Raw genomic sequence first — 24,273 nt, forward strand, 5'->3', positions numbered from 1 at the left:
CATCGCGTCCGCATTGTTGCTTGTGCCAGGAAGGGCTCTCAACAAGGGAAGTGTCCAGGTGTCTCGGTGTGAACCAAAGCGATGTTCTTCGGACATGGAGGAGATACAGAGATACAGCAACTGTCGATGACGAGCCTCGCTCAGTCCGCCCAAGGGTTACTACTGCAGTTGATGACCGCTACCTACAGGTTATGGTTCGGAGGAACCCTGAGAGCCACGTCACCATGTTGAATAATGCTTTTCGCGCAGCCACACATCGTGTTACGACTCAAACTGTGTAAAATAGGCTGCATGATGCACAACTTCACTCCCGACGTCCATGGCGAGATCCATCTTTGCAACCACGCAGCGCAGTACAGTTGCGCCCAACACCATACCGAAAGGACCGCTCAGGATTGGCATCACGTTCTCTTCACCTATGAGTGTCGCATATGCCTTCAACCAGACAATCGTCGGAGACGTGTTTGGAGGCAACCCGGTCAGGCTGAACACCTTAGAGACTCTGTCCAGCGAGTGCAGCAAGGTGGAGGTTCCCTGTTGTTTTGGGTGGCATTATCTGCGGCCGACGTACGCCGCTGGTGGTCATGGGAGGCGCCGTAACGGCTGTACGATACGTGAATGCCATCATCCGACCGATAGTGCAACCATATCGGCAGCATATTGGCGAGGCATTCGTATTCATGGATAACAATTCGCGCCCCCATCGTGCGCATCTTGTGAATGACTTCCTTCAGGATAACGACATCGCTCGACTAGAGTGGCCAGCATGTTGTCCAGACATCAACCCTATCGACATGCCTGCGATAGATTGAAAAGGGCAGTTTAAGGACGACGTGACCCACCAACCACTCTGGGGGATCTACGCCGAATCGCTGTTGAGGAATGGGACAATCTGAACCAACAGTGCCTTGATGAACTTGTGGATAGTATGCCACAACGAATATGGTCATGCATCAATGCAAGAAGACGTGCTACTGGGTACCAGAAGTACCTTTGTGTACAGCAATCTGGACCACCAACTCTGAATGTCTCGGTGTATGGTGATACAACATGCAATGTGTGGTTTTCAAGAGAAATAAAAAGGGCGGAAATTATGTTTATGTTGATCTCTATTCCAATTTTCTGTGCAGGTTCCGGAGCTCTAGGAACCGAGGAGACGCAAAACTTTTTTTGACGTGTGCATTTCACTGTCACAGGTATCCGAACGATTTTTGCTTACAACTTTCGAATCAGTCGTTTCCAGTGGAGGATCCGTTATCTTAAATTGATACATTTGCCCTTGTCCATCATCCCTGAAAGTCTACATCATCACGGAATTACAATGTACAGGTGTTTCAAAGTCTTTGCGTTAAATGTCTATGTCACGTGTGGAGAACACAAGCTGCTTTTTCAACAGACAGTATATAACCCCGAGTAAACGTCTTACTAATTTCATGTTTATGGTGCCTTTGTGCCTCGTTCATGTTTAGACATCTCGGCGTCACTGATTAATGGCATTCTTCCGGGTGTGCAGCTGAGTTATTTGAGATCCAGTGGTCTTGAGCTCCTGCGAGTTACATATACTCGCTTCCCTGTTCCCAAACGAATAATTGGATCGTACATCCGGAGAGACACCATTAATTTCGCAACTTGGCGAACTCAGATGAAGTTGGTGCAGTAATTTATATCTTAACAAAAAATATTTTCCCGCTGGAAGTCCTACCACTATATGAGTCAACAGCAAATTTTTCTACAAATTTACACAGTGTCTCGTAGATACGAAAACGCTATGAAAATGTAGAAGCAACGCTTATGTTCTTAAATTTACTGCAGGTATCTGGTCTTAAATTTACTGCAGGTATCTGAAGGCGACTTGTTGGCGTTCGTAACCAACAAAAAAATAAATCGAATAGCAAAGCAGTATAGTGGGTGTTAGCTATTTTACAAATTTCTTACCTTGGACGCTCGACAGTGACAGAGAGGACCGGCGGTGAGGCTCATTAAGAAAACATGAATCCATTCGTGTAAAAGGTTTCATGGGCTTTTTTTTCCTAATCAAAATAGCCTGCAGAGAAATCGAGCCGAATTATTCCTGAATACAAATCTTACAAATCTGTCGCTGTAGGAATGCGCTCATTCCTCTCTGGGCAGTGGAGCAGATTTATAGTCGGTCTACAATGAGTCTGGCAGACAGAAGCTGTTTCTTAGGTCTTTCATTTGTTTACCAACAGTGACGTTGGAAGCGCAGAATGCTTCTTAGATGGAGTATGTGGCGAACTGGCGGCGGGCAGCAGCGCAGTGAATGGGTGATTTGTGCTGCCGCCACGGCTCACCAGGTTACCGAGTTTCTCCAATGAGCGTGTGGGGGAGGGAGGCGGAAGAGGAGGAGGATGAGGAGGAGGAAGAGGTAAATGAGGAGGTGGAGGAGGACAGGCCGCTGGCGTGGGTGAGGGGGGGTGCAGGAGGGAGGGGCGGGAGAAGCGGGGAGGGATCGGCAGGGGACAGAGAGGAGCTGCGAGAGGGAGAGAGAGGGAAAGAGAGAGACGATAGCCGCGCCGCCATCTCATTTGAATTGCTAACTAGGAAACCTCCATGCAATTATTGGATTAATGTAAATTACGGTAGAGTTAGAAGCGCGGGGGTATAGGATAATTAAAATCCGTTGATTAATATGTAAATTTAATAAGATTACAGCGTCGTGCACACGCTCTGCAGAGAGGGCGCCAGCCTAGAGGAGGCGAACAGAGGGCCAAAACCTAATCTAGACTCGGCGGCGCTCCGGCGCACTCACGCAAGCGCGGGGTTGCTGTGGCGTTGAGGGGAGGGAGGGAGAAAGAGAGACGGAGAGAGAGGGGGGCAGGGTAGTGGCAGAGGGACACCGGGAGTGTGAGAAAGAGAAAAAAAAGGGGGCACAAAAAAGTTAATCCGGGCGCAGTGTACTAATGTGGCTAGCAGAGGCGGCGGCGGCCACGCGGTCCGCAGTGTGGGGGGAGTGTCTGGCCGGCCTGCCGCGGGTGTTATGATGACGAGCAACAACAGAAATTAAACACGGGACGCTTCCTGCGGCTGCCGCAGATTTCCTCCGCTGGCGCGCGTCCGCGCTCGTTAATCTTGGCGCGGACCCACCTCGGGCTGCAGCCGGTCGCTTTGGCCGGCTCTCTCTAGGGTTTCCTCCCGACTGGGCAAGGTATTCGCAGGTGCTTCCGGCTTTCTTCGGGCGTAATGTGCGGAATTAAAGCGACCCACGTTACGAATTGCACTGGCCGACATTGTTGCTGACACTTCCAGCCGTACACGGCACCACTGTTGCTTTTACCGCCAGCGACTGAATGATCATTCGCTATAGTTAAATTACGTCTGTCACTTGCTGCTGCAGCGTTGTCACATCGGCAGCCGGCTACCACTCGGTTATAGGTAGTGTGACCAGATGCAATTGTTTAAAAAGGAGGACAAACAGCTTCAAAAAGGAGGACAAAGGAAGAAAAAAGAGGACACATCAAACGGGTCAACTGCAGATGAGGATACCACCCATCAGCTTTGGATAAGTCACGTGACTGTCGGGAATTCCTGGCAAAACTAGTAGTTAATTGTTACTGATGGTCAGGTGGTGTTTAACTGAGTAATATAAAAAAATTAAAAACATTGATTGTGGTGACAGTGTGGCGTCAATTGTTATGTCAACAACACGGAGTTGTTGACAAAGCGAAAAACGTAAGACCATTCACCTCCCTTCATTCGACGGACCGCTACCAACATCTACAATTCAAGAAGCAGCTGACGACATATAAACTGTACTTTAACCTTCCGAATACAAATAAATTGAATGACTATGAAACAATGAAATAAAACCATGACAGTTAATCTGTCGAGTTATTTCTTACCTTTATTGGCCACTGAGACGTACGTTCCAGGTCCACATATCTTACATTCCGCTTAAAATTCATTTCTCCCTTTCTTGAAAGCCGGATATTTGCAGGAAAGGACATTAGAAAATATATACTTTCGTTTATGCATAGCCAAATATTTTACGTAACTCATTTGGTTAAAAATTACACTCACAAATCACACGGGCACTACAAGAAGCCAAGCCAAATACAAAGCGAAGATACGAAACGAAAATTTTAAATAATCGATATTTGCATTCGGTTATAGGTCGATCAACGATAACGTCGACGATCCTGGTGCGACATACTAACACCGCCTTCGTGCGTGTTTATCACGAAGGCTGTGCCTATAGTTAAAATATTTAAGAAAAGAGCAATAGAACGGGACGAATTGCAAATTTAACTGTATTACGCTCAACTTCGCGAAAAAGCCGGACACTGTAAAAATCCGCCCGGACCCCGGACAAAGAGCTAAAAAGGAGGACATGTCCGGATTAATCCGGACGTCTGGTCACCCTAGTTATAGGTGACACAGAAACACGGTGCGTCGTTTCACAAATGCTGTTAATGTGTTAATACGGAGCAATGCTGGAAGCAGACGCCGCGAGGTAGGACGGAGATGCTCCGTCGACAGCTGATTTTATACGTGACAAATGACTGAACTGCAGCAGAAGACACGTATTGTATCCTTGAATTTAAACTCATGTCCTGACCTATTCACAATCTCGTGATGTGCAATGTATCCGAGAAAATAGCGGTCAGAAATCCGAGGCAGAACTATATTCACGATCGCTTTGTTCACGGAGATTAAAGCTAACCACTACGAGCAAATTCAAGACAGAAAAATTTCGGTTTCAGCGCTAAAAAACTAACTGTAATTTCTGGCTATCATTCATTGATTATCTGAAACTGTCCTTACACTGGCTACACAAAATGCCGCTTTATCAACCGATGAACAGCTCTGTTTGGCACTTGGTTATAGATTACAAACGATGCTGGCATCTTCCGAGTTAAAAATGTATTATAGGAAGAAAAATAAAGGAAAAATAAAATAGTCAGTATGACTATGAAAAGGACGCGGTAAAGTATTAGAAATTAAAAATATTACATTTAAATTAATTAACTGAATAGAAATAATAATGAAATTCTGTCCTTCACGAATTTCGAACTTACGACCTTTTACACGACAGGTTCTTGTGATAACCACAACGCTGCGATAGTAACATCGTTGAAAGCTTTACATATATGACTCATTTTGCACTCGTGGCGTCAACAATTCGTACGTAACTGGCGAGCATCCAGAACTCGGGACCGGTTTTTTGTGCGCCACCATGTCTTTCCTATCTTTCTGTATCTTAAACTTCCTTAAAAAGATACACACTGTCTGACAAAAAAGTTGAGGAACCAAAAGATTTGGACGGACGTCATTGTAACTTCGCTCATGTACACATCATCGACAAATATATAAATGGTTAGAGTCGCATTTCTCTGTGACCAGTAGAACGGCCACAAGGGTGCATTACTGTAGTTCATGTTTAGTCTTGTTACAATGCCTGGTGAACTATACAAGGGGGGTGGCCGGCATCAGATCCTGAAGGACTCGGAGATGCCGCGTACTCATGTGAAACGGAGTTATCATCACCTGATACGAGTTTTAATGGGACCTATTTGTGGTCGCCATTAGGACACGTCAACTGCGTCCCAGTGCCAGTGTCCAAGGCATCAAGGCCCAGTTACCACAGTACTGGGCCAGTTTGCCTCAGGAGCAAAGGGAATGGCTTTATGACAAAATTCCCAATCAAATCAATGCATGCATTCAGGTCAGGGAGGTGCGTCATACAGATAAGTGGGCTCAACTGCCCAAGTTCTTTGTGAATTTGACTGGTTTTTGTAATCATTGAAGTAATGTCACATACAATGTCAAACCGTAAAGTTTGATTTCGCTCCTTCCTTTCCTTCTCGGTTCCTCACTGTTTTTCCTGCCAGACGACGTATTTTAATGCTAAAATTTCCTCTTACCTCCAGTTATCAATAATTTTTAATTACAATATGCTGCAGAGACAGGCCCTCGAAACAGGTCACTACACAAGTCACTTTCACGTAGAACGGGGGAACGATGTGTTTTGTCAAAATTACAAATGTAGGCAAAGCAGACGCAACAGTTAAGAAACTATGTGGCGCGCACAATCCGCCCGTGTAATATTCAGGTGGTGAGCCAGGAAGTCGCAAGTAACAGTTAAAAGAAAAGGACCTTACTACAAACTATTGGAGTACATATTCGATGATCTCCAAAAATGGTTCAAATGGCTCTAAGCACTATGGGACTTAACATCTGAGGTCATCAGTCCCCTAGACTTAGAACTACGTAAACTTAACTAACCTAAGGACTTCACACACATCCACGCCCGAGGGAGGATTCGATGCTGCGACCGTAGCAGCAGCGCGGTTCCGGACTGAAGCGCCTTTAACCGCTCGGCCACAGCGCCCGGCGAAATTACGAAAACTTAAATATGTAATACTATGTCAAAATATTATTTTTTATAAGGGAATTTCTTGCTACTGCCAGTCTGCATTTTATATCCCCCCTAATTCGACCATCATCAGTTATTTTGCTGCCCAACAGGAAAAATCAGTTACTACTTCCGGGGTCTCATTTCCTAACATAATTCTTTCAGCGTCTCTGTTTGTATTAGGCGAAATTCAATTACATTTGTTTTACTTTTATTTATATTCATCTTATGACGTCTTTTCAAGACACGATTATTTCCATTCAACAGTTTCATGTTCATAGCAAACCTCAAGATTTTTATTTTTTCTTCCTGAGTTCTCATTCACTTCCCAAATTTCACATTACTTTCTTTTACCGATTTTTCAATGTACAAGCAGAATAACAACGGTGATATTTTACAGCTCTAACTCACTCACTTCTCAACTACTGCCCTCTTACATACCTTGCGACTTCATTATATTTCCAATAATCAGAATAGTCTCGGATATTTACTAGGTCATTATGAAATTTGGCTGCGAGTGTGTTTACAGTGATGACTTCCCGTTTAAGAAAAAAAGGAGGGTGCAAGCTGCCAGTTATCTCTGATGAATATCGTTTGTGTTTATGAGCTGTGCCTTGCCCACGCAGCCTTTGCATGTCTGTCAAATCACGCACGTGTCAGCCTAGAACACATCTCCATTAATCAGGCTAACAGAGGTACGCTGCAGTTAATAAGCGTGGTTCGTCAGCACTTTCAGGATGAATAAGAAAGGTCTCCCAGGCTACGAAATATCTCAGTTCCACAGTGCACCAGAGTTCCTAAACAATTGCGAGATATACTAAAAAAAAAAAAAGACTCACCACGAAGGAATTATCCGAATGGGACGGAAATCAGAAGATGTGATATACATGTACAGGCAAACAAATGATTTATTCAAGAGAAATAGCTTCGTAAACTGAGCAAGTCAATAACGTGTTTGTTCACCTCCGGCCCTTATGCAAGCAGTTATTCGGCTTTGCATTGACTGACACAGTTGTTGGATGCCGTCCTGAGAGATATCGTCCCAAATTCTGCCCAACTGGCGCATTACATCGTCAAAATCCCGAGCTGGTTGGAGCGCCCTGCCCATAATTCTCCAAACGCGCTCAGTAGGGGAGAGATCCGGCGACCGTGCTGGCCAAGGTAGGGTTCAGCAAGCACGAAGTTGAGCAGTAGAAACTCTTGTCTTGTGCGGGCGGGCATTACCTTGTTGAAATGTAAGCCCAGGATGGCTCGCCATGAAGGGCACCAAATTGGTCGTAGAATATCGTTGACGTACTGCAGATGACAACGAAAGGGATCTTTATATAAAAGTAGTGGCATACTAGCCCATCACTCGTAGTTGTCGGTCCGTAATGAGGGCGGCAGTCAGGTTGGTATCCCACCGTGTCCGGGACGTCTCCAGACACGTCTACGGGCTGGAATCTCAATGCCTGGAGTAGAACTGTTTTCAGTGATGAGTTCGAAATGGGCCCTCATGACCAGTGAAGTCGTGTGTGGATACGCTCCGGGCAGAGGTGGGATACCAACCTGACTGACACCCTCCATACGGTCCAACAACCAGCGGTGATGATCTAGGGTGCCATTTCTTATCATAGCAGGACCCCTTACAGCATAGCGGTTCGTCGACGATAACCTACGCCGTGTTTTGTTGCCCTTCATGGCAAGCCATCCTGGGCTTACATTTCAGCAAGGAAATGGACGCCGGCACACGGTGAGAGTTTTTACTGCCTATATTAGTGCTTTCCAAACCCTACCTCGGCCAGCACGGTCGGTGGATCTCTCTCTAATTGAGAATGTTTGGAGCATTATGGGCACGGTCCTACAGCCAGCTCTGGGTTTTGACTATTTAATTCGCCAATTGGACAGAATTTGGTACGATATCCCTCAGATGGACATCCAACAACTCTATAAAACAATGCCAAGCCGAATAACTGCTTGGATAGGGCCAGAAGTAGACCAGTGCGTTACTGATTTGCTCAGTCTGTGAAGCTCTTTCTCTTCAATAAATCATCCAGGTTTTCGGAAACTGTAATCATTTGTTTGTCTGAAAATATAAATCACATCTACGATTTTCGTCCCACTCGAGTGATGGCATATCTTAATACTTGAAATATTCATGCCATCATCTGTAAGTACATGTAATCAGTGTAGCACCCTAAGTAAGTTGCTTACCAGTCAGAAACAATCACTCACAAAATAGCTCCTCAGATGCAGAGTGATATTTTTGAAACATTTCATTTCCTGACATTTACGTTCACTACTGAAGTTGTCACATTTAATAAAAAAAGTGTGCCTGTAATACACATAGTCAGTAAGGTTATCATTACTGTATACTGAGCAGTCGAAGAAAGCTTCATCCGGTGGGTCGGGTGGTCCGTTTCCGTTTGCCCGGATGCAACTGTTTTCTTCCCAGCCGACTTACGGAGCTCGTCGAATTTTTGACATGCAACAGAGAGAGTGGCATGATTTTGTCGTCGTTCTTTCCTCTTTTATATATTTTGTTATTTGAGACAGAAGTTTGAATTTCATTTTTGGTTCTGTTATCCATGCACGATTCAACACCGGCCTTCACAGCTTTACTTCTGCCGATACCTCATCTCCCGCCTTTCAAACTTCAGAGAAGTTCTCCCACAAACCTTACTGGACTAGCACTCGTAGAAGAAAGGATAATGCTGAAACTTGTCTTAGCCACTGTCTGAGGGATTCCTCGAGTCCGCTAGGACACACAGTTTCAATCCTCCAGGACAATTAACATCAGCGAACACCCCGCTGCATTGTGAAAATTCATTCTGGGTACGCAAAAGGACCATTAGAATAATAATCGAAAACAGTAACCGATCTCCCTGTAAAGATATGTTTGCATAGCTGGGGGTTCTATCTGCAACAGCACGATGTGAGCACATTTTTCAATGGGTTATGCATATTACGAAGAACATCAGCTACTATTTCACAATCAGTAGCATTCGCGACCACGGAACAAAAGCCAGACTAAATTTACATTTACCAAGAATAAACAAAAAAAGACACAAAACAACATTTTCTACAAGGGAAAAAATTGTACAATAAGTTGCCCAAAGATATTAAAGGAACAACTAAAATCCAAATTCATACAACAAAGTTAAGGAGTACTTAGTTAACACAGAGCGCGGAATTATAAAAAGTTTCCATTATTTAACAATAAACAACTGCCCGTGTACAGTAATGTGTCATAATCTAATGATTTTTACTGCAAAATCCTATATCCAGGATCTTTGATGGACAGTTCTAACCGTTTCCCATTTTCTGGCGCCGCTCAGCATCTCATTGATTGTGGTGAGGTGCTGACTCAAATTTTTGAGTCTGGCACAGTGGTCAACAGGAAGAATTCAATGGAATAGCGTCAGTATCACCAAGGTCCTGATGTGTGTGTGTGTGTGTGTGTGTGTGTGTGTGTGTGTGTGTGTGTGTGTGTGTGTGGGTGGGTGCGCGCGTGCACAATACAGTGTAGATTGTGTTTGTGTGTAATGTGAGTAGTGACCAGTGATGTGATACAAATGAAGAATTCTAAGGTAATTTTTGATGTAAGATAATGCTACTGAATGCATAAGTCATAATTTATTTTTAAATTGCTTCTTTTTTTCACTTAAGACGACCTGTCTAATCCCATTTGTAAATGATATGTGGATGAATAACTTAATAGCAACCTGATGGCCAAATGTTATTAAATGATGGTGCTGCATCACAGAGTGATGTACCTACATGTTTAGTTTGACGTTGATACTACGTCAGAATATTTTATGATCTGAAGATGGCAGTAGACGAAACCGGTAATGGTGAAGTGCAAAAGTTTGTGTAATCAAGACAGACCTGTAAAATAAATTGGAGCTATGCGTTTACTTTACGGTCCATCACGATGCCAGACTGATATTCATTGGAAGAATTCTCAGGAAGTGCAGTCTGTCCACAAAAGGAAGAAGCTTGCAAAAGCCTCGTTCGAGCAGTATTTGATTATTAATCGTCAGTCTCGAATCCGTACAAGATAAGATTCATAGAGCAAATAGAAAAGACCCGAAGGAGAGCAGCACGTTTCATTATAGGCTTCTGCCGTCCAGTCACATAAATGTGACCACCTGTGAAAAGCCTCAATAACCGTAAAACGTGCAGGAAGAGAGTCAACGAGGTTCTACAAGGTACGGACAGTGACGTGTAGCCCTGCCGAGTCCGGCCAGATACACTAGGTTTCTCGCCTGAGGATCCAAGGCGTGAAAAGCCCGATCGAGATGGTCCCACAGATTCCCGACTAGGTTTAAATCAGTGGAGCTTGGTGGCCAGGCGAATATGGTAAATTCATATTGGTGCTCTTCGAACCAAGCACGTACGCTGCGAGCTGTGTGACACTTTACATTGTTCTTCTGTCAGATACCATCGTACCGAGAAAAAAGAAACTGCACGTAGTGGTGGAAATTGTTTCTAAGGATAGATGCACACTTGTGTTGGTCCATTGCGCCTTCCAAAATGACGAAATCACCCAAGGACTCCCACGAAAACATTCCCCAGACTGTAAAGCTCCCTCTTGGCTCCAGAACGTTTGCTGTCAGACGTTTCACGCCGTACATGTCAAAGGCCATCTGTCACATGGAGCATAATAAGTGATTCGTCTGGAAAGGGCACTTGTCACCATTTACCGGAAATGCAAATTCCAGCGTTTGACGCCAACGAACAGCGGCCACCATGGACAGATGAACCAGGCGCCTGTTGCAGAGGTCCATACGCAGCAACGTGCGGTGACCTGTTATTGAGGAGATACTGTTGGTAATCCCTTGTTTCATCAGGGCGGTCAGTTGGTGAACAGTTGCACTGCTGTGCGCCCGTAAATATGTATGCCTCCGTTGGCCACGGTTGTCATCTACGGCCCGTGGTGCACCAGCGTTGCCTCAGCGCCTGTTTTGGATAGCGCCATTTTGCCACGCACGGTACACATTAACCAAGACGACCAACGAATAGTTTAAAAACTTAGCCGTTTCGGAAGTGCTTTCACCGTTGGCTAGAAAGCCATTGATCATGCCCTTCTAGACGTCAGACATATCGCTCCGTTTCCGCATGACAATGACTGCACTGTTTTCCACGTCCCCTCGACACGCTTTATATACCCTTCGCGGCTAGTGCTGCTTCCTGCTGTCAGTGAGTGACGTCGAACATAGGCGGTGGTCACACTAATGTGAACTGGACCGCGTTGTTGGTAAGAGCGAAAGCGTCACGGAGGTGCTCAGCCAACTCAAGTGACAGAGGTTGCAAGAGAGGCGTTTACTTTTTCGAGAACATACCTTCCTAGAAGAGTCAACCAATATACTGCTCCTTCCCGCATATAATTCGCGAAAATATGACGAAGGTAAAATGAGAGAGAGTCGAGCTCATACAAAGGCTTACTAACAATCGTTCTTCTCACGAACTATTCACAACTGGAACAGGCAAGATGAGGGAGTGGGGGTGGAGACAGTATTACCCAAGTACCGTTAGCCACACACCGTAAGATGGCTTGCGGGCGCAGATGTATATGCAGATGGAGGAACTATTGTTTGGAGAAAAGTTGCGCTGTAGACATTTCTCACCTTGCATAACTCACCTTGCATAAAAACTTAAGAGAAACTCAATCGCTCAGCCCACAGTGAGCTGGCCGAGATTCTCGAAAAGAATTGGTCGGACTGTTAATTTTAAATAGGTGGTACTGGACTGTAGAATGCCCAAGACGAATGAGTGGAGAATGTGGTAGGTGTGTAATTGCTGCATCATCAGTAAACGATGTGTGCTAGTGATTGATAACTCACACGATTGAGTACTGTAAATGGTTTACGTTATAAATCATACACTGATAGTGGCGGTTGTCGCTTCGAACAACCGCTATGAGCTGAAATTGTTACTGTAATACCTAAATTGTTTATGTAAACGAAAAACTAACATTCGTTTCCTATTATTAGAATCTGATCTCAAAATACTCACTTTAGGATTCTCTAGAACGCAATAATTTTTATCGTAAATGCTTGGTGCAGCCTATATATACATTCTTCCTCGGAGCCATTCGCAAATTCAGCACAAAGTATTGGTACTATATACCCTCAAACATGCGCTGCACAGTGGCTGGTGGAGTATATATTTAAATGTAGAAGCCATATTACTGAGCTTTATGCTATTACCTATTTTACAAGGCGGTAAATTCGGAAGGTAATGGTATTGTGCTGCCGACTATGGAGATTGCGAAATTTGCTCGCTCCATCCTGTACTTAGCTTTCGTAACTACCTGTGTTGACTTAGCTTTTATAACTACCTGTGTTGTTTGTTCTTTCTTGTTGAATACGCGTTCAATTACTACCTTAAGGCTACAAACTATGGGAGACTGTGTTATGAACTTATACCTTTGTCGCACGTCAACAGGCAACAGTTCTGTGCCGTTAGCTGCGAGTGTTTCGCGAACCATTACCTTCGTCACGGTCTCCTGCCAGAGAGACATCGTGCCTTTCAGACGTTGGAGACTAGCTGCACGCACCCGCACAGTAGACCCTTGTGCGCCGCATTTGCAGCTGACAACTGTAACACATCGTCAGCCTAGTCCCACTTAGAGGCGGCTACCGTTCAGCACACGAGAACTTCCCTCCGCTTAGAGACACGGTATCCACCAACGAAAAGTATCGATACTTTACTCATGCTTAATTTCATACTCATAAAAGTATCGAAACAAAAGCATTGATATCGTGAAGTACCGAGGCTTCTTAAAAAAAAAAAAAAAAAAAAAAAAAAGATTCGAGACGATTCTATCAGCTCCAGTAGTCTCTTTATCTATGGTTTTAAAATGTATCTATAACAGAGAGAGACGGTCGATTTTCACAAGTTTTAAATAGAACAATACACAGATTTGTCAAACTTAAGTCTACTTCCACATATGTTCTGCCAAGTAACGTAGCTCGATGAAACTTGGACCATACATAGAAACAACAGTTACAGTACAGTGCAGAAGGTAACTGACAGGAATACGTAATGACACGAACTGAAATGACACTCTTATTCGAAGAGAATTACACTGAAGGCGCCGAGATTCATGATGGTCCCGTGAAAATTACAAAAGGCGGGGCACGGTTCTTAATATGGTATGTGGACAGCATAGGTGGCAGTGCATACTCTGCAACATGCTCCCATGTTGGCCAAAAAGTTGATAAGGCTCTTGTGGCAGGGCGTTCCATTCCTCCATCAGCACAGTTGTCAACTGCTGGATGGTCGCTGGTGTACTGCAATACGTATTCCAAATGCATACCACAATAGCTCGTAGTGGTGTAAGACGGGGGAATGGGTTGGCGAGAACATTCGCGGAATATCATCTCGTTCCAAGAGACCATCTCTTTGCGCTGTTCGATGAGGTGCTTTAAAGATGAAGTCAGGGCCAATCTCACCAGGAGAACAGTACCACAATAACATTGACCGTTTAGTGTATCGTGTTCAAAGGTTTGGAAGTCAGTACGCCCATTCATCGTTGTGCTCCCCCCACCATAAAACTTGGATCATCAAAACTATCATTTCGACAACGCTGTACATATCCTCATGTGGGAACACGTAATTCTCCCACGAACACTGTCAAACATGATGTTTTGATGGTCGAGATGCTGTGGATACTTTTTCCGTGTCAGTTCCCCTTCTGCTAAGCTATTACGATGCGCGAGTTCTTATTATGCCCAGCCCTTCTTCCAGCTACGCTGGGAGGCTAGAGTGTGCCCAAGATCTTGAGGGGCTGTCGGGAGGCTGCGGCAGGGCGGTTGTGGAAGAGGGAAATGTGGAGGGAACAAAGCACAATTTCTTAAGAAGTAAAGCGCAAAACTATAGGAACACTGTATTTATTAATCTCCAAATGGACTAATGCTACCACTTTTAATGTACTACCTACAATGTATTTAACTCAGAGAGTTTAGTTTGCATGGGGCATGAACATATTATTTTGCTGTCAAGCAGCTAGTATTCATATGTATTCAGATTTTTATCATTTTTTTATTGGTTGTTAAAACGAGGAAAAACCACCGCGATTGAATGTTGTACAACGCTAGCGGAAGTTTTCAAAGTCCAGGCCCACGTGGCATTTTCAGTCTCAAGGAAATTTTTTTTCTTGGTAGAGGGGCAGCATCTCTCTTCTGCCACACGCTGAATGCACTGTTCTTGCCTAGAGGCGTAGGTAATTATTGTTTTTACGCTTTCTATGATATTACCGAGTGGTAAGCTTTTGCACTGAAAATTTGAAACGATATTACACCACAATTTAAAGAGCACAGCATCGCGTCAGCATCGTTCCTAGTCAATTATGGTTCTCTTCTTACGTAACAAATCTTATCCATGATGACCGCTAGGTCAAATTTTATGATGACAGTGAAAATCGATGTCACATCCACGACTGTGTAAATTTAATCTCTAAACTCGCTACGTGTTAGAGATCGCTAACGCGCACTTACTGCATTGTCGCTCGACAGCGAAGTAGCTGGTCGCAGTTGGAGGAAACGAATTGGCATTAGTTCTTGAATATCAGAATGTCTGTGCTAATCCTTTATTAAATCCCACAACTCTTCACAACATCTCTTCGACTGAAACCATGTGACACCGTTTACAATGATGCGTCTGAAAGATGGGGATGTTATGTTCAGCAGTACTCTCACTGCTATTCGAAACAGACGACATCGATTTTTTTCTTTCACGGCTCTACATTTCATTTCCGTTCTCACCCTTAACAATACAAACACAACGGTACCCCAGCGCAAACATTCATCGCAGCCATTCATGCGCCTCGGTACACTAAACTAAGTAAAGAACAGGAGCATGTAATCACTACTATTACACCTCCCAAGAAAACTCATGGAGAAACATCACAATGAAACGTAACATATGATTGCATTAACACATATTTGTACTGCTCTCCTTAACAATTACTCATTTTCAACATTTAATGTTTTACTCATTTTAAACAAATGTTCTTTCATTCCACTGCATACAACATTTCTTCACAGTATTTAAGACGTCTTGTAATTTCAAAAATGCCTTACCGTAATGGGTGTGAACCTCAAAAAACGTTATTACAACATAATCGGTAGCAAAGCTTCCACTTACCAGTGGCAAACATCATGTTACTGCAATTGTTCTCAGAAAATTCATCAGTTGGGTTCAAAATGGTTCAAATGGCTCTGAGCACTATGCGACTTAACTTCTGAGGTCATCAGTCGCCTAGAACTTAGAACTAATTAAACCTAACTAACCTAAGGACATCACACACATCCATGCCCGAGGCAGGATTCGAACCTGCGACCGTAGCGGTCACGCGGTTCCAGACTGAAGCGCCTTTAACCGCACGGCCACACCGGCTGGCAATTGGGTTCAAACGGTAGTGAGCACTTCACAAAAGTCTAAAGATCGCCTTTAGATTATTTATCAGGGAGCATTAGCATTGTAATGAAAGTAAATACCATCTGGTCTACTACAATTTTTGATGACTGGTTTCAATTTGATAAATGTAAATTTCCAGTTTAATGCTGCAAAACGCAGTTATCCAAGTGGGTGGACGCAGCATGTAACTATTGGTCTCAGTTTCCCCAAGACAGTGTCTTCAATTCAACATCTACATCTACATGATTACTCCACAATTCCTAATTAAGTGCCTGACACCTCCTTCAAGCTATTTCTGCATGTTCCACTCTCGAAAGGCGAATGGGAGAAATGAACGTTAACTCTTTCTGTGCGAGCCTTGATTTCTCTTATTCTGATGATCATTTCTCCCTATGTAAGTGGGCGCCAAAAAAATATTTTCGTAATCGGAGGAGTCGGTGATTGAAATTTCAGTAGAAGATCCTGCCGAAACGAAAAACGCCTTTGTTTTAACGATTGCCAACACAATTCATGTATCATATCCGTGGCACCCTCTCTCCTGTTTCAAAAGAATACAAAACGAGCTGCCCTTCTTTGAACTTTTTCCATGTACTCCGTCAGTCCCATCTGAAGCGGACCACACACGGCACAGAAAGGGCGCACAAGCGTGGTGTAAGCAGTCCCTTTAATAGATCTGCAGCACTTTCTAAGAGTTCTGTCAATAAATCGTAGTCTTTGGTTTGCTTTCCTCACAATATTATCTATATGATCGTTCCAATTTGAATCAGTCGTAACAGTAATCCATAAGTAAGTTCTGCAAGTTTCGCAGGAGAGCTTCTGTAAAGTTTGGGAGGTAGGAGACGAGATACTGGCAGAAGTAAGGCTGTGAGTACCGGGCGTGAGTCGTGCTTCGGTAGCTCAGTTGGTAGAGCACTTGCCCGCGAAAGGCAAAGGTCCCGAGTTCGAGTCTCGGTCGGGCACACAGTTTTAATCTGCCAGGAAGTTTCATATCAGCGCACACTCCGCTGCAGAGTGAAAATCTCATTCTGGAAACATCCCCCAGGCTGTGGCTAAGCCATGTCTCCGCTATATCCTTTCTTTCAGGAGTGCTAGTTCTGCAAGTTTCGCAGGAGAGCTTCTGTAAAGTTTGGGAGGTAGGAGACGAGATACTGGCAGAAGTAAGGCTGTGAGTACCGGGCGTGAGTCGTGCTTCGGTAGCTCAGTTGGTAGAGCACTTGCCCGCGAAAGGCAAAGGTCCCGAGTTCGAGTCTCGGTCGGGCACACAGTTTTAATCTGCCAGGAAGTTTCATATCAGCGCACACTCCGCTGCAGAGTGAAAATCTCATTCTGGAAACATCCCCCAGGCTGTGGCTAAGCCATGTCTCCGCTATATCCTTTCTTTCAGGAGTGCTAGTTCTGCAAGTTTCGCAGGAGAGCTTCTGTAAAGTTTGGGAGGTAGGAGACGAGATACTGGCAGAAGTAAGGCTGTGAGTACCGGGCGTGAGTCGTGCTTCGGTAGCTCAGTTGGTAGAGCACTTGCCCGCGAAAGGCAAAGGTCCCGAGTTCGAGTCTCGGTCGGGCACACAGTTTTAATCTGCCAGGAAGTTTCATATCAGCGCACACTCCGCTGCAGAGTGAAAATCTCATTCTGGAAACATCCCCCAGGCTGTGGCTAAGCCATGTCTCCGCTATATCCTTTCTTTCAGGAGTGCTAGTTCTGCAAGTTTCGCAGGAGAGCTTCTGTAAAGTTTGGGAGGTAGGAGACGAGATACTGGCAGAAGTAAGGCTGTGAGTACCGGGCGTGAGTCGTGCTTCGGTAGCTCAGTTGGTAGAGCACTTGCCCGCGAAAGGCAAAGGTCCCGAGTTCGAGTCTCGGTCGGGCACACAGTTTTAATCTGCCAGGAAGTTTCATATCAGCGCACACTCCGCTGCAGAGTGAAAATCTCATTCTGGAAACATCCCCCAGGCTGTGGCTAAGCCATGTCTCCGCTATATCCTTTCTTTCAGGAGTGCTAGTTCTGCAAGTTTCGCAGGAGAGCTTCTGTAAAGTTTGGGAGGTAGGAGACGAGATACTGGCAGAAGTAAGGCTGTGAGTACCGGGCGTGAGTCGTGCTTCGGTAGCTCAGTTGGTAGAGCACTTGCCCGCGAAAGGCAAAGGTCCCGAGTTCGAGTCTCGGTCGGGCACACAGTTTTAATCTGCCAGGAAGTTTCATATCAGCGCACACTCCGCTGCAGAGTGAAAATCTCATTCTGGAAACATCCCCCAGGCTGTGGCTAAGCCATGTCTCCGCTATATCCTTTCTTTCAGGAGTGCTAGTTCTGCAAGTTTCGCAGGAGAGCTTCTGTAAAGTTTGGGAGGTAGGAGACGAGATACTGGCAGAAGTAAGGCTGTGAGTACCGGGCGTGAGTCGTGCTTCGGTAGCTCAGTTGGTAGAGCACTTGACCGCGAAAGGCAAAGGTCCCGAGTTCGAGTCTCGGTCGGGCACACAGTTTTAATCTGCCAGGAAGTTTCATATCAGCGCACACTCCGCTGCAGAGTGAAAATCTCATTCTGAATCCATAAGTATTTAGTTGAAGGTACAGCCCTTAGATTTATGTGATTTATCGTGTAATTAGCGGACTTCTTTTAGTACTCATAATGATAACTTCACACTTTTCATTATTTAGAGTCAACTTCTGCTCTTCGCACTATGCAGATATCTTGTCTAAATCATTTTGCATTTGATTTTGATTAAGTGTTAACTTTCAAGGCGTGATTTATGCTGCGGAGTTTCGGGAAACAATGTTTAGTTACTCAGCTTTAGTGGCACTGTCACCAGTGACATCACCACTGTTATCGCGTAGTGAAGGTATTGATTACTAAAGAATTAGCAGTGGTTTGGCTTACTTTGAAAGTACTTAAGAAATAATGGTTTCAATCTTTCTGACGTTATTACATGTCCTTGAATAGAGAAAATGATATAGGATATGGGAGAAACGCTGTATAAAAACATGAGGATTGCTCAGACGCACTAAGACAACGATGCACAGCGGCAAACGAGGCAGGAATTTGAAACAAGTTGAGTGAATTGGCCGCGGCCCGAGAATAGCCGAACCCATTTATGACTGCCACTTCTTAGCTTATTTTAGATCGTGCAGAAATAGGTCATCTTCAGCGCTGCAGAGCTATCCGGACAGGACAAAAGTTGCGGGACAGGTACCTAATACCGTACGCAAATCAGTACATTTCGATGTACTGCAGCAACTTCACATTGCGTCCGTCCAGTATCGAGACGGAAGACGCTTCTCCAGTAATAACGCCACTCCAACCGTGATTTTATTAAGCTGCCACAGCGATATCGGTTATCATTTGAAAGAGGCAGGTTATATAGTATAGAAAATACTCGTAAATCATTTGATGATGAACGACCAGAAATTGAAGAATCATGGTGCACGGTTCGAAATAAAGTTATTTATGTCGAATGCAGCATTTACGTGTACCACTGTTTCAATTGGTAAAGGACAGCAGTTTTTAGAAATAATGGACGACAAGTATAATGTAAAGCAACCATAAAATAGTAACGTAATAAAGCTATACTGATTTTAGTGTTATTAGATAACACCACGTTATACCCCATGTCGCTTCGGAAATGAAAATACTTACTGCGCATTTTATAATGATTCTTTGCTACTCCAATCTCGACATACAGACTAGCATTCGCATATCTGACGATCCCGGTATTGTGTCACAACCGAGTAAGTAAAACAGAAAAAAACTGAAACGAATTACCAGAGACGTTTTGAGTATGAGTGACTTTTAGCTTTATAGTTTGATTCACCTTAGGAACTAAATGTACATGAGCGTCCATCCTCGTCACTTTCGTGAGCAACAGTTTTAAATGAATATCGACTGCAGTCATGATTTACTTTCGCGACTCACAAGCAACTATGAATAATATGAATGCCTTCTGTAAATATCTGCACAGGGTGCTTCTACAGGGAACGAACATATTTTAAGAGGTGATAGTGTGAACCATTAATGCTACTTTTTCTTAACAGTTAACGTTAAAAAAATTCAGTGCCACTGCGAATGTTGCACAAGTTTATGTAATGTTTCCCTTCCAAATTGGTCCATACGACCACAGTTTCACCCTAAAATACCCCGCGTTTTTAATTATTCGAATTCACATCTACAGTGTCAGTTCTCAAGTTCTGGTATCTCGCAAGCATTCTACATGACGTCGAAATCCTAAGTTTCAGGCAAGCTGTTTTAAAATTTACATAAATAGCTCTTCATCCATAGTCAATTGTTTTCAGTGGCCATTTCGTACTTGATATATGTCTGAAGAACGATTCAGAATTTATTGTGCTAAACGGAGCTGTTAAATATAAAGGCGACTGGAAGAAAGGAATGAAAGGCCCGCCCGGTTAGCCGAGCGGTCTAACGCACGGCTTTTCGGAGCGGGAAGGAGCGCCTGGTCCCTGGCACGAATCCGCGCGGCAGACTTGTGTCGAGGTCCGGTGGATGGTTTTTAGGCGGTTTTCCATCTGCCTCGACGAATGCGGGCTGGTTCCCCTAATTCCACCTTAGTTACACTATGTCGGCGATTGCTGCGCAAACAAGTTCTCCACGTACACGTACACCATCATTACTCTACCACGCAAACATAGGGGTTACACTCGTCTGGTGTGAGACGTTCCCTGGGGGGTCCACCTGGGGCCGAAGCGCACAATTACCCCGGGTCCGGTGTGGGGCGACGGAGGGGTGAAGTGGACTGCGGTAGTCGTCGTGGGGTTGTGGACCACTGCGGCTGCGGCGGGGACGGAGCCTCTCAATCGTTTCTAGGTCCCCGGTTAACATACAACATATAAGGATTGAAATGCCTGAAGAAGGTAAAGGACTTTGTGTGCAGGTTGAAAATGGGTACGGGAAATATATCGAACTTAGACAAAATGTGCAAGAAAATTCTTATGTTAGAGCTGATGATTACTGACCTCGTTGATTGAATGCAGGTACGGCGAATGGTCAGATGAACGGGCACCATAACCAGAGTGTCCCTGAAACAAAAACAAGTTGATAAGCTGCCTGCCTCTGCCGTTGATAATAAATAAAAAGGTTGACTGCAACATAAAAGAGCATTTCTTCACTTACTTACTGACAGACATACACATCGCGTCCTCTCTCTCTCTCTCTCTCTAACAAACAAACACACACACACACACACACACACACACACACACACACACAGAGGGAATATTGTTTATATCAGCAGTATTCAAACCATAATTTTCTTCTGTCGCTACAATAATGGCTTACATTTTCTTTCTATGGACATATAACATTTATATGTAATCTTTGTTATCAAATACCGATGCAGTCAACTGTCGTCCCGGGGAATACGATTCTTTCCAAATCTATCTGTCTTCACTAAATAAGTCCAACTATCTTTTTAAGTCTGTTGGTTTTGTTATAACTATTGACAAATTCTACATTTCATTTTTCCCAATGAATTTTAGTTTTTAGCATTACTGTCAAAACCCACGTCGATTACTTCACAAGTGGTGGTGTTTTAGAGTCTTACTGGGAACATTTGTCTTCTGTGAACGAATAAATAAATTTCTCTGGCATCCCAGAAGCCACTGATAATTGATAACACAACGCAATCATTTGTGCTCAGTTGTACACAATGTATGTACTGCAGAGCTGATGGTGGATTTCCAAGACTATTACAAATATGTAGTTCTTCTCCGATGATATCGACGGTGTTGAACTCGGCAAGGGAAAACTTAGTTTTAGCAATACTCATAATATAGTATACGCGGAAACAACCCGAATAACGCAACCGCAGAAGAAATGGTTGCTGTGCTTCTCTTCCAGTAGCAACTTCTGACTAGTCGGCGCTCAGTGCTTTGCCAAATACATTTCGCCGCTTTTGTTGCTGCTGCTGTTGCCCAATTGTATATTTCCACTTTTCATGGCCTGTCCTGCATCATTACTAACAACATTACCGCTCACTGCATTTGGCGCCATGTTAATCTCCAAGTACACACGTCGGAGCATAACATAAACTACTCATATTCAAGAAGGTATAATCAATTTTATATTGTTCCCTGCAGCAGCACATCTCACCACCTACGTTATTACTGAAGACTCAGCTACCATCATAAGCAGAGACATAGTTATTAGCGCATGTGTAACTGGCTGCCGCGTTTTAATGTTCATAGCTGTGTCGCCTGATAAATCAAATATAGAAGAATTATATTCTTCTGACGTTTATTGATTACAGAACTGTAAAATATTATTTATTTTCTAGAAACACAATTTCGTTCATGGGCTCTGTTGCTGTTTTGAATAAAGTTTGTGCCACTGATAATTCGCTCCTTCAAGATGCTGTTGAGTGAGGAATAAAGTAATCAGATTTAGTAAAACCAATAAAAAAATCGTTAAGCAAAATATTGCTGTTGAAGAAGTGCTTTTGAAAGAATTTTTATCGCTACATTTTTGAAAACTATTGATTCTGGAAATTTAAGGATTGCAAAAATGTTGAAATCTGAACAAGTTCGCATCAGATAATCAACTTTTCCTAATACGAAAGAACATTGATTGGCCAGATGCGAGTGAGAATAGCACACTGAGGGTTCCGTTCAAACTTGACCGGGAATCGTGAATCTCGATCGTTTTTGCCTGTTATCGACATTGATACTGAAAAGATATGGGTTATGGGGATTCTAAGATTTTCGAGGATGTAATTTCAGTAATACAAATGTGAGAAAGTCATACAGGAGGCGGGCGACCATTACTACACACTTCAAAAAAACAAAAAAGTTTTGCATCACACCGGTTCCCAGAACTCTTGAAGATAGACGTTGAATGTGGATATTGAATCCAGATTCAGTCCGTTTGACTGTTCCAGAGATGTCACTAAACCCGCTCAAAGATGTAAACAAGCATGCATGAGCAGACCCTATTAGACGAAGCGGTCCGACAACCGATCAGTTCCAGTCATTCCACCAGGAAGGAGGTACACGGTACACGGCTCATATTGTCTCTAGCTCAATCATGCCTAGACGGACAATACCGCTGTTCGATCGCGTCCGCATTTTTGCTTTGTACCGGGAAGGGTTCTCAACAAAGGAAGTGTCCGGGCGACTCGGAGTGAACCAAAGCGATGTTGCTCGTACATGAGGAGATACAGAGAGACAGGAACTGTCATGACATGCCTCGCTCAGACCGCCCAAGGGCTACTACTGCAGTGGATTATGGCTCAGAGGAACCCTGACAGCAACGCAAACGTGTTGAGTAATGCCTTTCGTACAGCCGCAAGACGTCGTTTTACGACTCAAACTGTGCGCAATAGGCTGCATGATGCGGAACTTCACTCCCGGCGTCCACGGAGATGTCCATCTTTGCAACTACGACACCATACAGCGCGGTTCAGATGGGCTCAACAACATGCCGAATGGACCGCTCAGGCATATGCCTTCAACCAGACAATCGTCGGACACGTGTTTGGAGGCAACCCGGTCGGCTGGACGCCTTAGACACACTGTCCCATGGATGTGTGTGATGTCCTTCGGTTAGTTAGGTTTAAGTAGTTCTAAGTTCTAGGGGACTGATGACCTCAGATGTTTAGTCCCATAGTGCTCAGAACCATTTGAACACTGTCCCTGCTGTTTTGGGGTGGCATTATGTGAGGCCGACGTACGCCGCTGGTCGTCACGGAAGGCGCCGTGACGGCTGTACGATACGTAAATGCCATCCTCCGACCGATAGCGCAGCCATATCGGCAGCATATTTGCGAGGCATTCGTCTACATGGAAGACAATTCGCGCCCCCATCGTGCACATCTTGCGACTGACTTCCTTTAGGATAACGACATCGCGCGACTACAGTGGCCAGCATGTTCTCCAGACATGAACCTATCGAACATGCCTGCGATAGATTGAAAAGGGCTATTTAAGGACGACGTGACCCACCAGCCACTCTGAAGGATCCATACCGAATCTCCGATGAGGAGTGGGGCAATCTGGACCAACAGTGCCTTGATGAACTTGTGGATGGTATGGTACGAAGAATATAGTCATACATCAATGCAAGAGGACGTGCTGCTAGGTATTAGAGGTGCCGGTGTGTACAGCATTCTGGATTACCACCCCTGAAGATCTCGGTTAATGGTGGTACAATATGCAACGTGGGGTTTTCATCAGCAATAAAAAGGGCGGAAATGATGTTTATGTTGATCTATATTCCAATTTTCTGTATGGGTTCCGGAACTCTCGGAACCGAGATGATGCAAACTTTTTTGATATATGTATAAATATCTGTAGTTATGCATTCAGGCGGACTGCGTCGCAATGGTAAAGTCAAAAATCAGGCAAGGAATGATTTTCACTACAGCCGACATAATCACCTTGACAGAATTCTGCAGCTGTATACGAGTAGATATTTAAGATAATTCTCATTTATTGCTCCGTCTCAGTTGCACACGTTTGTAATTCGATTACATGCTTCGATCACTCGGATCATCTTCAGATCC

The 24,273-nt window shown here is 44.2% G+C and overlaps 1 protein-coding gene across 3 annotated transcripts in view; it reads right to left on the reverse strand.

The window, feature by feature from the left end:
- The window catches only part of LOC126475308 (POU domain, class 3, transcription factor 2), a 654,696-nt gene that overhangs the window by 193,225 nt on the left and 437,198 nt on the right, over positions 1 to 24,273 (reverse strand). For all 3 annotated transcript variants that reach the window (XM_050103082.1, XM_050103081.1, XM_050103083.1), the window contains one exon: positions 20,732 to 20,794. In XM_050103082.1, coding sequence (XP_049959039.1) covers positions 20,732 to 20,794 — 63 coding nt within the window. The remainder of the gene's footprint in view (positions 1 to 20,731; positions 20,795 to 24,273) is intronic.

This window comes from Schistocerca serialis, chromosome 4 (genome assembly GCF_023864345.2).
Source record: "Schistocerca serialis cubense isolate TAMUIC-IGC-003099 chromosome 4, iqSchSeri2.2, whole genome shotgun sequence".
Classification (NCBI taxonomy): Eukaryota; Metazoa; Arthropoda; class Insecta; order Orthoptera; family Acrididae; genus Schistocerca; species Schistocerca serialis.